This window comes from Gossypium arboreum, chromosome 2, assembly GCF_025698485.1.
Source record: "Gossypium arboreum isolate Shixiya-1 chromosome 2, ASM2569848v2, whole genome shotgun sequence".
NCBI lineage: Eukaryota > Viridiplantae > Streptophyta > Magnoliopsida > Malvales > Malvaceae > Gossypium > Gossypium arboreum.
The window spans coordinates 99871879-99889046 of NC_069071.1; the positions used below are offsets into that span (position 1 = coordinate 99871879).

A 17168-nucleotide genomic window follows, 5' to 3' on the forward strand; every position below is an offset into this window, starting at 1 on the left:
CTAAATTACAAATCTGTGAAGTGTACATAGACTTATGACATATTTTAACCTTAATACTACAAAACATTTATTATTAATATATTTATAATTGTAATAAATATTTATTATTAAAATAATAATATTGAATATTTTAAATAATATGTGAATAATATTATTTAAAATTATTATTTTAAAATTTATTATTAAAATAAAATTGAAATATTAAATAATTTATTAAAACAATAAATTATATTTATTATATTAATAATTTATTATATGACAAAATATAAATAATTAAATATATATGTTTAATAATATTGAAAAATATAATATTTTAAATATTTTTAAAATAAAAATAAAATTTATTATCAATATAATAATATTAAGCTTGATTTAAGTTAATTTTAAATAAAAATAAAATTATCTATAGATAAGCTCTTTTCCAGAAAATGACTTGCGCTTTTCAAAATAGTAAGCCATTTTACAAGAAAAAAGGCTTATTTTACCTTGACCTATAAGTCATTTTCCATTGACAAAACTATTTTCTATGAAACAAATACAGGGAAATGCAGAAAATATTTTCCGTAAAACCTTTTACATGTAAACAAATAGACCCTAAATCTCAAGTTTTAACATAGTCTAGAGGTCAAAATTGAAAATTGACAATTGTCTTATAATATAAAAAAAGCCACACAAAACTAAAAGAAATGATTTATAACCACGTAACGTTTTAGCTGAAGAGTTAATAATATTAACTATTTGGACTAATTAAAACATTATAAAAGTATAGAGGTCAAATTATGTTAAAAATCAAAGTATATAGATTAATTCTCAAAATTAAGTATATTAAAGGGATGAAATATGATATTTAACCATTTTGTATGAAATGCAAGAACGGGCAGTGAGCTTGCCACGTGGTAGTAGAAGGAAGGCATATATAAGTATATAGATAAATGTCGTACTTATCATTAAAGTGAATTTAAAATTTTAAAATTTTGAAGAAATTTGAAATTAAGGTATTTAAAATTGTTTTTTTTTTTCTTTTAGAAATAGGAGGGATAGATACTAGCTAATAGAAAGGCGACTAAAACCAAGTCCTAAATAATCAACGAGCAGGAGGTTGATCAAATAAACATATATTACCCATTAGAGATTGTCAGATGAAAGCTGTACGGCACTAAAAACTCAAAGTCACTCGATTGGTCAGGACCTTGGGACAAAGGTGTTTTATTATGATCGAATTTACGTTATGTTTTTATAAGGAAATGAATTTGTAAGATGTAATTTAGTGTGTCACATAGCTTTGATGGAATTTAGTATGAGGTTGAGATTGACTTGATTTGATGGATAAGGGTAGTACTTGTATGATTTTCATAAGCAGATCGATTTTTAGGATCTGATTTACATGATTTACATCTCGGAGAGGTATAAATTAAATGAGTTGTTGTGACCCACATTTGGGTACCAAAATAAAAAGGAAATAAATAAATGATATTGTTTTGGTGAAGGAATGTTCTTTTTGGGGGTGCTGAATGCTGATGAACTTCAGAATAGGTTGTCTTTACCAGGAAAACAGTTGGTAAAGATCCAAATTAAACAGTACTACAATTTATTCACCGGAAATGGACGGCAAATAGTAAGGATGTTGTTGACAGCTTATTTAAACAGAATTAGATAATTGGTTACAGTGCTCCCAAGTGCTTGAACGTTTCTCATCGGAATCAGTTCGCCATCTATAATTTGTCCATGGAAATGGTTACCACTCTCAACCTATCAGCTTACAAAGAAAAGGTCCCTGTTTCATTCATTATAAAATAACGTTTTCTGATTTATACTGTCAGAACCCCTGGATGGTACCTATATATAGGATAGGAATTTGGGATCTAAATCAAACAGAAAAGTAAAAGTCTTTTAAGTCCTCCATTGCAGCTTACCAATGGCTTCCAGTTCTTCTCTAAGAAGCTCTTCCTTGTTCCTGTTTTTGATTCTTTAATCCATATTTTCATTTGGGTTTTCCACCCGCACCATTGCAAACTATACATTCTCGATCAGAGAAGCGACGATCAAAGATATAAAACAAAGTTTTGAGAGAAACCGACTCACCTCAAGGCAACTTGTCCAGTACTATCTCAGAGAAATCGCCAGGCTCAATGGGCTCCTTAAAGGAATCATAGAAGTGAACCCTGATGCATTGCTTCAAGCTGATGCTGCAGATAAAAAAAGAAGTGTAAAGTAAATGGTTCACTGCCTGACTTGCATGGTATTCCCATTTTGCTCAAGGATAACATTGCTACAAAAGATAAGCTGAACACCACCGTTTGCATTGCTCGGGTCAGTCGTGCCCAGAGATGCAGGGGCAGTGGAGAAACTGAGAAAAGCTGGAGCAATCATTCTGGGTAAGGCTAGCTTGAGTGAGTGGGCTAATTTTAGGTCAACTACTGCACCCAGTGGCTTTAGTCCAAGAGGTGGCCAGGGAAAGGTGAGTTAAATGTATAATTCCCAAGATTTTAGCTAGTGTGTGAATAACACGAGTAATAAGGCCTGCTCTGTAATACCGTGCAGAATCCTTATGTCTTGTCTGCAACTCCGTGTGGGTCAAGTAGTGGATCAGCAATATCAGTGGCTGCAAACTTGGTAACAGTATCATTAGGGACTGAGACTGACGGTTCCATCCTATGTCCCTCCAGTTTTAACTCAGTGGTGGGCCTAAAACCTACAGTTGGTCTCACCAGAGCCGGGGTCATTCCAGTTACTCCAAGACAGGACACCATTGGGTTAAGTTCTCTTTTATGCTACTCCATTTTTACTGTTGTTTTGGGTGATTTTGATTCTTCTTTGTGATGTTATTAATGACTGAAAACTCCAACAAATGTGCCTCTGCCCTATTGGTTTCAACAGGCCTATCTGCAGGACAGTGTCGGATGCTGTTTATGTTCTTGATGCCATTGTAGGGTTCGATTCTAATGATGAAGCAACTAGATATGCGTCGTACTATATCCCACCTGGCGGCTACAAACGATTCCTTAACCCCTGTGGGCTCAAAGGAAAGAGATTGGGGATAGTGAGAAATCCATTTTTCAAAATTGCTCAAGGATTGGGGTTGGCTCAGACTTTTGAGAACCATTTACATACACTAAGGTATAAAGAAGACAATTCTAAAATTATTAAGACTCTTGGAATGACCCATTTTAGTCTAAATGGCTAATGGGTTAATCACTAAAACAGTAAAAACTTTCTTATAAATTCAGGCGACAAGGTGCCATTGTTGTAGACAATTTACAAATAGCCAACATTGATGTTATATTAAATGTCACCGCAAGTGGTGAAGCAGTAGCCATCGTAGCAGAGTTCAAATTGTCCTTGAACGCCTACCTCAGGGAGTTAGTGGCTTCCTCGGTGCGATCACTGGCAGATATTATAGCTTTCAACCTGAAATTCCCTGATTTGGTGGGTATTATAGATCATGAAATCTATGGTTATATGCATTATTTCAAGATGCATACTGTATGTTGGTTAATAAGGTGGGCATGCATTGCAGGAATTGACAGATAAAATAGGCCAAGATATCTTCTTGGCAGCCCAAGCCACAAATGGGATTGGTGCTCAAGAGAAGGCAGCATTAGCAAATTTGGAAAATCTTTCAAAAAATGGGTTGGAGAAGTTGATGAGAGATTACAAGCTAGATGCAGTGGTGATCCCAAGGGCAGATGCTTCTTCTGTTTATGCAATTGGAGGGTTCCCAGCAATTATTGTCCCAGCTGGATATGATAGCCAAAGGGTGCCTATTGGCATTTCATTTGGGGGACTGAAGGGATCGGAGGGCAAACTAATTGAGATCACATATGCCTTTGAGCAAGCTACTAAGATTAGGAAACCTCCTCCGTTCAAACCTTGAAAAATCAAATAGAAATATGCCACTTATTCAACCTATGAAATAAACTACTTATTCTGAATTAATTAATTTTCTATCTTTTTCTTCATTTTTTTCATAGTAGTTTTTCTTATTAAATTTTCATTTTTAAAAAAAAGAAAGAAAGGGAGGGTATTATTGCATCTTCTCTTGTGTAATGATCCTTTATGATAATCTAGCATGACTGGTCCAGTCAGCCACTATATAAGAAAGGGAATATTTTACTTTCACACACATGCATATACAGACTTAGTTTTTGTTGTTTTCTTGATGGAATGGTTTGGGACCCCATTTTGGCTGTCTAGAAGATTTGTCAATTTTAGAATATTGTCAACAGAGTATGTCATCTAAAACTGCATGAAAACCAGGATCTTTCAGAAAATGGATTCCTATTTGAAGAGTGCATAGCCGCATGGATAAGCTCACACTAACCCGTCAATTTGGGATCCAATTCGGGATTTTCCTTGGGGGGTATCAGTAAGGAATTGGAATGTAATAATATTGATTCATATAGGAGGAAAAGGTTCTCTATTGATTCAAATGCTGTACTTATGGGATAGGGATAGAGAAAGAGGAAAAACCGAAGATTTCGATAGAGTAATATTGTTTGTTCTATCTATGTAAGACAAAAAAAAAACTCCACTTCGGAACTTCTAATTGAGATATGAATACACTACACGGTTGCACAAAAAATGGGTTTTGCACCAATGTAAGTAAAGTCCAAAAAGGTTTTATAAGATTAAAAGGTTCGTTGAGCGCCTCATGGATATGTCATAATAGATCCAACACTTGCCCGGATCGACTTCAGATCATAATTGCTTTAGTGAATAACTAAAAAAAAAAATAGATAGATAAAAATAGATAGATAGATGAGAGATAGAAGAGAAAGAAACTAATTATAAGCGTTTCTCATAGGTTCACTAATTCTTGATTGTTGGCGGGTCTCTTTGTATGTGTTGTCCTGGAAGAGGAGGACTCAATGATTATTCGCTTGCTTGGAACCGAAGTAAAAATTTTGGTAGATAGGGATCCCGTAAAAACTTCTTTCGAGGAATGGGCTAGGTGGGCCATTTCTCAAGAACAATAGCTAAAGGACCCGATACTACCACTTGGATCTGGAACCTACATGCCAAGTGCTCACGATTTCGATAGCCATACCGGTGATTTGGAGGAGATCTCTTGCAAAATATTTAGTGCCCATTTCGCCAACTCTCCATCATCTTTCTTTGGTGAGTGGTATGTATTTCCACGGTGCTCGTTTTCAATTATGAAGCATCGCTAAGCGATCCTACTCACATTGGACCTAGCGCCCAGGTGGTTTGGCCAATAGTGGGCCAAGAAATCTTGAATGGCGATGTGGGTGGGGGTTTCCGAGGAATACAAATAACCTCTGGTTTTTTTTTTTTAGATTTGGTGAGCATCTGGAATAACTAGTGAATTAAAACTCTATTGTACCGCAATCGGTGCATTGGTCTTTGCGGCCTTAATACTTTTTGCCGGTTGGTTCCATTATCACAAAGCGGCCCCAAAATTGTCTTGGTTCCAAGATGTAGAATCTATGTTGAATCACCATTTAGCAGGGCTACTGGGACTTAGGTCCCTTTCTTGGGTGGGGCATTAAGTACATGTATCTTTACCAATAAACCAATTTCTAAATGCTGGAGTAGACCCTAAAGAGATCCCACTTCCCCATCAATTTATCTTGAATCGTGATCTTTTGGCTCAACTTTATCCCGCTTTTGTCAAGGAGCAACCCCATTTTCTTACCTTGAATTGGTTAAAATATGCGGAATTTCTTACTTTTCGTGGAGGATTAGATCCAAGGATCGGGGTCTATGGTTGACTGATATTACACACCATCATTTAGCTATTGCAATTCTTTTCCTAATAGCGTCACATGTATAAGACCAATCTGGGGCATTGGGCATAGCCTAAAAGATATTTTAGAGGCTCATAAAGGTCTATTTACTGTGCCAACGACATAAAGGACTATATGAAATCCTAACAACATCATGGCATGCTCAATTATCTCTTAACTTAGCTATGTTAGGCTCTTTAACCATTGTTGTAGCTCACCATATGTATTCCATGCCCCTTATCCATATCTAGCTATCGACTATGGTACACAACTGTCATTGTTCACACATCACATGTGGATTGGTGGATTTCTGATAGTAGGTGCCGCTACGTAGGCAGCTATTTTTATAGTAAGAGACTATGATCCAATTACTTGATACAACGATCTATTAGATCGTGTCCTTAGGCATCGTGATGCAATCATATCACATCTCAACTGGGTATGTATATTTCTAGGCTTTCACGCTTTTGGTTTGTATATTCATAATGATACCATGAGCGCTTTAGGGCGTCCACAAGATATGTTTTCGATATCGCTATACAATTACAACTCGTCTTTGCTCAATGGATACAAAACACCCATACTTTAGCACCTTTGCAACAGCTCCTGTGCACCAATGAAGCACCGCTTTAACTCGGGAGGCGGTGATTTAGTGGCGATAGGGGAAAAGTTGCTTTGTTACCTATTCCATTAGGAACCGCAGATTTTTGGTCCATCACATTCATGCATTTACGATTCATGTGACGGTATTGATACTCTGAAGGTGTTCTATTTGCTCGCAGCTCGCATTTGATACCGGATAAAGCAAATCTCGATTTTCATTTCCCTTGTGACGGGCCTGGGAGAGGGGAGACATGTCAAGTATCCGCTTGGGATCATGTCTTCTTAAGATTATTCTGGATGTACAATTCCATTTCGGTAGTAATATTCCATTTCAGTTGGAAAATGGAGTCAGATGTTTGGGGTACTATAAGTGATCAAGGGGTGGTAACTCATATCACAGGAGGAAATTTTGCCCAGAGTTCTATTACTATTAATGGGTGGTTACTCAATTTCTTATGGGCACAAGCATCGCAGGTAATTCAGTCTTATGGTTCTTCATTATCTGCATATGGCCTTCTTTTCTTAGGTGCTCATTTTGTAGGGCTTTTAGTTTAATGTTTCTATTCAATGGACGTGGTTATTGGCAAGAACTTATTGAATCCATCGTTTGGGCTCATAATAAATTAAAAGTTGCTCCTGCTACTCAAATTTAGAGCCTTGAGCATTGTATAAGGACGTCTTTGTAGGGTAACCCATTACCTTCGGGTGGAATTGCCATAACATGGGCATTCTTCTTAGCAAGAATTATTACAGAGGATAATGGCTAGGAGGATTTGAAAGACATTATGGCATTAAAATTTCCAAGGTTTAGCCAAGGATTAGCTTAGGACCCCACTACGCGTCGTATTTGGTTTGGTATTGCTACCGTGCATGACTTCGAGAGTCATGATGATATTATCGAGGAACGCCTTTATCGAATATTTTTGCTTCTCACTTTGGGAAATTAGCAATAATTTTTCGTGGACTTCGGAAATCTGCTTCATGTAGCTTGGTGGAAATTTTGAGGCATGGGTACAGGATCCTTTACATGTAAGGCCGATTGCTCATGCAATTTGGGATCCTCATTTTGGTCAACCTACTGTGGAAGCTTTTACTAGAGGGGAGCTCTGGTCCAATGAATATCGCTTACTCGGTGTTTATCGGTGGTGGTATACAATCGGGTTACATACTAATGAAGATCTTTATATCGAGCCCTTTTCTATTATTTCTTTCTCTTATCCTTAATAGCGGGTTGGTTACACCTACAACCGAAATGGAAACCGAAGCGTTTCATGGTTCAAAAATGCCGAATCTCGTCTCAATCATCATTTGTCGGGACTATTCGAGTAAGTTCCTTGGCTTGGACAGGCACTTAGTCCATGTCGCTATTCCTAGATCCTAGGGGAATATGTTCGATGGAATAATTTCTTAGATGTATTACCGCATCCCCAAGGGTTAGGCCTATTTTTTCAGGTCGATGGAATCTTTATGCTCAAAACCCGATTCAAGTAGTCATTTATTTGGTACCTCCCAAGGATCGAGAACGCCATTCTAACCCTTCTCGGGATTCCATCCACAAACGCAAAGTTTACTGGTTGACTGATATTGCACACCATCATTTAGCTATTGCAATTCTTTTCCTAATAGCGAGTCACATGTATAGAACTAACTTCGGAATTGGTCACAGTATAAAAGATCTTTTAGAAGCACATATTCCTCCTGGATGACGATTGGGGCCGGGGCATAAGGGTCTTTATGACATAATCAATAATTCGATTCATTTTCAATTAGGCTTTGCTCTAGCTTCTTTAGGGGTTATTACGTCCTTGGTAGCTCAACACATGTACATTTACCTACTTATGCGTTCATAGCACAAGACTTTATTACTCAAGATGCTTTATATACCCATCACCAATACATCGCAGGATTCATCATGACAGGAGCTTTTGCCCACGGAGCTATATTTTTTATTAGAGATTACAATCCAGAATAGAATAAGGATAATGTGACAGCCCAAAATTGACCCTAGTCGGGAAGTGGTTTCGGGACTGCTAAACCGAGTCACCGAAATGTTTGAACGTAATATTTATTGTCTAGAATATGTAATTATGAATGTGTGAAAATTTCAGGCTTCGATTTAGCCGATAGCATGTGAATTCAGTTAGTAGGACTTGTATGACACTTTTGAAAAATGATAGGCTAATCTATAAGGACCTAATAGTACATGTAGTCAAAAGGGAGGACTTGCATGTCAAAATCCCCCAAGTGCTAGTGGCCGCCATGACAAGGAAGCATGGGCAAGACATGTCATGAAACATGTTGGGTGAGTGTTTTATGTTGAAATAAATAAAATAAGGTGCATGAGTAATAAAAAAAAAAAAGTGTGTGTGAAGGCTTTCCCTCCCTCCCATTGCCGCAAGTGCGAAGAAAAACAAAAAAAAAGCTTTGTTCATCTTTTTTCATCCTTTTGGCCGAAAATCTCAAGGAGAAGAAAGGGTCCTTGCTCATGGTTGGTTTGGAATAGGTTGGCCATCCTTGTATCTAGATTAAGGTATGTTTGATATGGTGCCATGAGATTCATGCATGTTCTTAGTTGTTAGTTTTAGTTCTAATTAGTCCATGATTCAAAACCTTGCTATGTCATGGGATGATAGTATGAAATGAAAATTTGAGATAAGTAAGGTTAAATTTGATTTGGTAAAATCGGCCATATGGGTGTATATGTTTGTGAAAATATATTTTCTTTGTTAACTCCTTACAATCGATTGTAGGAGTAATATTGGCTTATAAGGTTGGGTTGATTCATGATGTTGTATGTTAGGATTAAAATACTTGAGACTAGATTAGCTTAATGGTGACCATGCATTCGCCTTGAAGCATTAAACAAATGTTGGTTGAGATTTTGATATTTTGAACAAAGATAGTTGTGAAATGGGGTGAAAACCATTAAATTATACACATAAAAATCCAGCAAGAAGATTAAACTACTAAATGTATTCATTTTAGATCAAGACATCAAAGAGGAGAACCAAGCAAAGGCAAAGCAAAGATAATCGAGTAGTAGATTGGGAATCATTTCATCCGATATAAGGTAAGTCATTAAGCACTTATTTTGTACTAATTTAAAGGGTCGTAATGTCCAAGTAATGATGCTGAATGGAATGGTAGAATATATATATAAACATGTATGTATGTGGTGATAAAAATATTGAATTGAAAGAAAAGAGGTGAGATGTATTGAATGATCGGTTTCGGCACTAAGTGTGCGAGTGTAAACATTTATAATCACAAATTGGCACTAAGTGTGCGGGTTCAAATTATACAGCACTAAGTGTGCAAGTTTGATTATATAGCACTAAGTGTGCGAGTTCGACTATTAAGCACTAAGTGTGCGGGCTTATTGCACATCCTCTAATAAACGTACATGTTCTATGTGCGGCCTTACCGAGTCAATCATGGACAGCGATGCGAGTAAACACCTTGAGCTCATGAGGAATGGACATTTTATTTATATTTGGAGTTTTGGTTTGGTAAGTCTTGATCTATGTGGTGATTATGCTCGAAAATAAATGCATGCAATGTCATATGGCGTAATGTATGAAATATCAAGTAGGGCTTGGTATGAGACCAAACCGAAATGCCTAAAGAATTATAGTACCGCTTTGGGTGTGGATGGAGGATTTTAATCCGCATTAATTATTTTCTTTTATGGTATATTATTACTGAACGGCAATATAATGCTTATGGCTTACTGAGTTATATACTCACCCGTGTTTGCTTGTCGCCATTTTAGGTTTCTCGGACTCGTCCTTTTACGTGCTCGTGATCGTCATCGGAGTCATCACACCGGCTAGCAACTTTTGGTATTTTTTTTGTGTAGTCAGTTTAGGAGAACATTTTGGCATGTATAGGCTAATATGCTTTGTTGAACTTTGGTATGTAACTTTCAGCCATGCGAAAATGGCATAAATGCTCGGTTGGATTTAGTTCTCCAATGTTAAGTCACAAGTCTTGGTAATTCGATTTCCATGCCTTATGTCATGGTTGATTATTTTGGTGTTAAAATGCATGTTATGGCAATAGTGTAGTAGGGAGATGTTGGACAATGATTAGCCTCTGGTATGGCTAGTCATGATCATGATTTGTGACATGTATGATGAATCACTAGTTAGATCAAAGGGAAATCATGAAATAGGCATAGTTGCTTTAGTGACAGGTGCTGGCAGCAGCAGTAACGTGAGATTGAAAAATAACTAAAAATAGTAGGAATGGTATTAAATAGTAAATAAATTATGTAAATGTACCTTGATGAATCTACTTTCATATGGAAGAAACGAAATGGTCATATGAGTTATAAGTTAACAGATATTAAAGTTCTTGTGAAACAGGGCCAGAACGGTTTCTAGATCCCCTGTCCCGACTTTGGAAAATCATTGTAAATTAACCAGAGATAATTAGGAGTCATGCAATATATATGTAGATTCCTCTATGAGTCTAGTTTCTATAGAAACAAACGGCATCAGTAATGAAGCCCTGTACAGGGAGATATCCAATTCGTAACGCACAAAGGTCAGAGCAGTCAATCCCTGCAACAGGGGAGACTTTAACTAATAAACTGTACTAATTGGCTCGACCAAAACTTCTAGAAAAAAATATGTAGATGGAAATATGAGTCTAGTTTCAGGGAAAAATTGTGAAACTGATTTTCGAGTTGCAAAACTCAAGTTATGAATTTTGGAGCGACTAGTACACAGATTGGCAGCTTGTCTGGAAACTCTCGATAAGTGGGTTGAAGTCTGTTAACACCTCGTGTTCGACTCCGGCAACGGTCTCGGGTTCGGGGTGTTACATTTTTGTTGGTATCAAAGCTATGGTTTAGTCAGTTCTAGGACTACCATAGCGCGTATGAGTCTAGCTATACATGCCTTAATGTTAATGTTTAAATGTGTGATGACTTCTGACGATTAAAATTTTTGTTTTGATTAGTAAAGGGATCCCGGTGTAGAGAGAACCTTGGCGGATGACGTTGAAAGTGTAGCGGCTGCTCCTGCACAAGGGACGCCGCCTGTTGAACCTCAGTCATCTGCGAATAATCAAGGTGAGGAGGCAAAACAAGCCTTCTTTACCATGATGAATGAGTGGGTAGCGCAATACGCCCGAACCAATCCGGCTATCCAACAATCCCCGAATTTGAATAATCCACCCCGAGAGCCCGTAATGCCATCAGTTACTGATCCTATGAGGCCGAGTAAGCCACCTGTAGACTTGATTAGAAAGCACGGGGCTGAGGAGTTTAAGGCCATAGTTACCGATGATGCCGAAAGAGCCGAAGTTCGCTTGATAACACCATTCGGTGTTTGATGAACTGCATGCACACCGATGAATGTCTAAAGTGTGCTATATCCTTGTTGCAGACTCACTTACTATTGGTGGAGGACTTTGATCTCCATAGTCCCAAACGAGCGAGTTACTTGGGATTTCTTTCAAACGAATTTCAAAGAAGTATATTAGTCAACGGTTCATCGATCAAAAGCGTAAGAAATTCTTGGAACTCAAGCAAGGCCGTATGACAAGATTCTGAATCTAACGTGAGTTCGTAAGACTTAGTCAAGATGCTCTGGAGTGTGTGGCGATGAGGTTGCTATGTGCGAAAGATTTGAAGAAGGATTGAATGAAGATTTAAAACTACTAGTGGGTATTTTGGAGATAAAGGAGTTCGTGACGCTAGTCGAACGAGCCTGCAAGGCGGAAGAACTTGGAAAGGAGAAGAAGAAGGCTGAATTTGAAGCTAAAGACTATCGTAAGAGATCGATGGGTAAAGCTCCGTTCTCGACTGTAAAGAAGTTCAGAGAGGACACTAGTAAGTCGAGGGCGACTGCGGGAATTTCCATCAGAGCCCGACCATTGACGGACTCCCGAGCTACATCGGTAGCTAGTGTGGGCAATAATCGTCAAGAGTGACCTGAATGCCCCCAATGTGGAAGACGACACCTAGGTGAATGTTGGGGTAAGTCTATTAACCGGGCCTGTTACGGATGTGGTTTGAAGGACCACTTCATTAGAGATTGCACGGAGCTAGATGAGAAGAATAAGATGCAAGGGGCAAGATCTAGTGGGGCGACGGCTAGAGGTAGACCCCCGAGGATTTTAGGAGGTAGGGGTGGTAATCAGAGAGGAGCCACTGATACGGCTGTTCGGTCCGAGACCCGTGCTCCTGCTAGAGCATATGCCATCCGCGCACGAGAGGAGGCATCCTCCCCTGACGTTATCACTGGTACTTTTACTCTCTTTGATACTAGTGTGATTGCATTGATTGACCCCACTCTACTCATTCATATGTATGTGAAACCTTAGCATCCAAGAAGACTCTACCGTTGAGTCTCATCGAGTTCATAATTCGAGTGTCAAACCCTTTGGGTCAATACGTACTCGTTGATAAAGTGTGCAAGAGATGCCCCTAATAATTCGAGAATCCTATTTTCCACCGATCCGATGCTTCTACCATTTGATGAATTCGATGTTATTCTTGGTATGGATTGGTGACCGTACATGATGCAAAGGTGGATCGCAAAAGGAAAATCATTGATTTGAGGAGTGCAAATAATGAGGTAGTCCGAGTCGAGTCTCATCGATTTAAAAGGAGTGCCGCGATAATATCTTCTATGACCGCCGAGATATGTGAAAAAAGGGTGAAACATACCTTGCGTATGTGTTTGAAAGTAAAGAGACGGAAAAGAAACTCGAATCGGTACCAGTGGTTTGTGAGTATTCGATGTTTTTCGGAGGAGTTACTGGATTGCCACCGGTTCGAGAAGTGGAATTCAAAGATCGGTTGTACCGGTACTACGCCGATCTCAATAGCTCCGTGATCGTATGGCATTAACGGAGTTAAAGAAATTGAAGGTTCAATTGCAAGAATTGACGGATAGAGGTTTCGCCGACCGAAGTTTTTCTCCATGGGCGCACCAAGATTATTTGTGAAAAAGAAGGACGGAAGCATGAGGTTGTGCATCGACTATCGTCAACTCAATAAAGTGACGATAAAGAATAAATATCCGCTGCCACGAATTGACGATTTGTTTGATCAATTAAAGGAGCCTCGGTGTTTTCAAAGATAGATTTGAGGTCGGGTACTATCGGTTGAGGGTCCGAGAATCGGACATACCCAAAACCGCTTTTAGAACGAGGTACGGTCACTACGAATTTTTGGTGATGCCGTTTGGGCTCACTAATGCCCTCGGTGTTTATGGATTTAATGAATAGAATTTTCAGGCCATACTTGGATCGGTTCGTAGTTGTATTTATCGATGACATTTTGGTCTATTCGAGAGATGAAATCGAACATCTTGAACACCGAGGCTAGTGTTGCAAATCTTACGAGATAAGCGCTTATACGCAAAGTTCAAGAATGTGAATTTTGGTTGAAAGAGGTTAGCTTTTGGGGCACGTGGTGTCCGTGATCGGTGTCGGGTGGACCCAAACAAAATTTCGCCATAGTCGATTGGAGACCACCGAGGAATGTTACCGGGTTAGGAGCTTTTGGGGCTTGCTAGATACTATCGACGATTTGTGAAAGGTTTTTCGGTGATAGTCGCTACCGATGACAAAACTACTTCAAAAGATGTTAAGTTCGAGTGGTCGAACGCACAAGAAAGTTTCGATCGACTAAAAACCTGCTTAACCGAGGCCCCGGTACTAGTACAACCGAGTCCCAGAAAGAGTTTGTCATATCAATGGACGCATCCTTGCTTGGGTTAGGTTGTGTGTTGATGCAAGAAGGTCGAGTTGTGGCTTACGCTGTCGAGACAACTAAAGCCGCATGAGAGAAACTATCCGACCCATGACCTTGAACTAGCAGCCATAGTGTTCGCCTTGAAGATATGGCGGCATTACTTGTTTGGAGAAAGGTGTCACATTTATTCGGACCACAAGAGTCTAAAATATTTGATGACTCAAAGAGATTTAAACCTGCGACAAAGACGTTGGCTTGAGTTGTTGAAAGACTATGAACTCATCATTGATTATCACCCGGGAAAGGCCAACGTGGTGGCCGATGCTTTAAGTCGCAAGACACTATTTGCTTTGAGAGCGATGGATGCTCATCTATCCGTTTCACCCGATGAGGTGCTAGTAGTCGAATTAGAGACCAAACCGTTATTGATTCATCAAGTACTTGAATCTCAGAAGGTCGACACCGAATTGGTCGCTAAGTTAGCCGAATGTGTTTCGAAGGAGGAATCGGAATTTCAGATTGACGACCATGATTGCTTGACGTTCAAGGGTCGATTATGTATTCCAAGGAATTCGGAACTTGTTTCGATGATTTTGAACGAGGCTCACAAGAGTCGAATGTCAATCCACCCGGTAGTACTAAAATGTACAATGACCAAACGCTCGGTTTTGGTGGCATGGTATGAAACGAGACATCTCGACTTTGTTTGAGATGTTTAATATGTCAACAAGTGAAAGCGAGCATCAAGTGCCATAGGGATTACTTCACCGATCACGATACCCGAGTGGAAATGGGATCGAGTCACCATGGACTTTGTATCCGGACCGCCATTGTCGACAAGTAAGAAGGATGCGATCCGGTCATTGTTGATAGACCCACCAAGTCTGCTCATTTTATTCTTGCTCGCACGGATTTTTCGCTGATAAATTGGCGAATTATACGTCTCCCAAATTATTCGATTGCATGGGGTGCCTATTTCTATCGTGTTTGGATAGAGACCCAAGATTTGCATCGCGATTTTGGAAGAAATTGCAAGAGGCTTTAGGTACCAAGCTGCATTTTAGCACTGCTTTTCACCCCCAAACCGATGGTCAATCCGAACGGATAATTCAAATACTCGAGGATATGTTGAGATATTGCATCCTTGAGTTTAGTGGTTCATGGGAACGGTATTTACCTTTGGTTGAATTCGCTTACAACAATAGCTTTCAATCAAGTATCAAGATGGCGCCTTACGAGGCTTTATACGGTCGTAAATGCCGTACCCCATTATTCTGGACTGAACTTAGTGAAGGAAAAATCTTTGGGGTTGATTTGGTTAGGGATGCAGAGCAAAAAGTTCGAGTAATTTGTGAAAGTTTAAAGGCTGCTTCGGATCGCCAAAAGTCGTATGCGGATTTGAAAAGGAAAGACATTGAATATCAGGTTGGAGACAAGGTATTTCTCAAAGTCTCACCCTGGAAGAAGGTGCTTAGATTTGGCCGTAAGGGCAAATTGAGTCCGAGGTTCATCGGTCCGTATGAAGTATCTGAACGAGTTGGGCCAGTAGCGTACCGATTAATTTTACCCCCTGAGCTTGAAAAGATTCACAACGTTTTCCATATCTCGATGCTTCGACGATATAGGTCTGACCCAACACACGTAATTACTCCATCTGAGGTCGAGGTTCAGCCTAATTTGAGTTATGAGGAAGAACCGATTCGTATCCTATCACGAGAAGTGAAAGAGTTATAAACAAGCGGTTCCGCTAGTAAAAGTGTTATGGCTCAAGCACGGATGGAAGAAGCTACTTGGGAGACCGAGAACTCTATGAAAGAGCGATATCCAAACCTGTTTATCGGTAAGATTTTCGGGGACGAAAATTCCTTAAGTGGGGAGAGTTGTGACAGCCAAAATTGACCCTAGTCGGAAGTGGTTTCGGATCGCTAAACCGAGTCACCGAAATGTTTGAACGTAATATTTATTGTCTAGAATATGTAATTATGAATGTGTGAAAATTTCAGGCTTCGATTTAGCCGATAGCATGTGAATTCAGTTAGTAGGACTTGTATGACACTTTTGAAAAATGATAGGCTAATCTATAAGGACCTAATAGTACATGTAGTCAAAAGGAGGACTTGCATGTCAAAATCCCCCAAGTGCTAGTGGCCGCCATGACAAGGAAGCATGGGCAAGACATGTCATGAAACATGTTGGGTGAGTGTTTTATGTTGAAATAAATAAAATAAGGTGCATGAGTAATAAAAAAAAAAAAGTGTGTGTGAAGGCTTTCCTCCCTCCCCATTGCCGTGCAAGTGAGAAAGAAAACAAAAAAAAAGCTTTGTTCATCTTTTTTCATCCTTTTGGCCGAAAATCTCAAGGGAGAAGAAAGGGTCCTTGCTCATGGTTGGTTTGGAATAGGTTGGCCATCCTTGTATCTAGATTAAGGTATGTTTGATATGGTGCCATGAGATTCATGCATGTTCTTAGTTGTTAGTTTTAGTTCTAATTAGTCCATGATTCAAAACCTTGCTATGTCATGGGATGATAGTATGAAATGAAAATTTGAGATAAGTAAGGTTAAATTTGATTTGGTAAAATCGGCCATATGGGTGTATATGTTTGTGAAAATATATTTTCTTTGTTAACTCCTTACAATCGATTGTAGGAGTAATATTGGCTTATAAGGTTGAGTTGATTCATGATGTTGTATGTTAGGATTAAAATACTTGAGACTAGATTAGCTTAATGGTGACCATGCATTCGGCCTTGAAGCATTAAACAAATGTTGGTTGAGATTTTGATATTTTGAACAAAGATAGTTGTGAAATGGGGTGAAAACCATTAAATTATACACATAAAAATCCAGCAAGAAGATTAAACTACTAAATGTATTCATTTTAGATCAAGACATCAAAGAGGGAGAACCAAGCAAAGGCAAAGCAAAGATAATCGAGTAGTAGATTGGGAATCATTTCATCCGATATAAGGTAAGTCATTAAGCACTTATTTTGTACTAATTTAAAGGGTCGTAATGTCCAAGTAATGATGCTGAATGGAATGGTAGAATATATATATAAACATGTATGTATGTGGTGATAAAAATATTGAATTGAAAGAAAAGAGGT

At 38.8% G+C, this 17168-nt stretch overlaps 1 protein-coding gene and 1 pseudogene across 1 annotated transcript; both read left to right on the forward strand.

The window, feature by feature from the left end:
- The first annotated feature begins 1915 nt into the window (after positions 1–1915).
- Positions 1916–3936, forward strand: LOC108466210 (probable amidase At4g34880). The gene is given in 8 exon segments (XM_017766558.2): positions 1916–1956; positions 2032–2194; positions 2197–2294; positions 2296–2458; positions 2542–2753; positions 2878–3117; positions 3228–3426; positions 3518–3936. Coding segments are annotated over 8 exon segments (1473 nt in total). The 3' UTR covers positions 3875–3936.
- A 2756-nt stretch (positions 3937–6692) lies between these two features.
- Positions 6693–17168, forward strand: part of LOC128285150 (photosystem I P700 chlorophyll a apoprotein A2-like) — a 13084-nt pseudogene continuing 2608 nt past the window's right edge.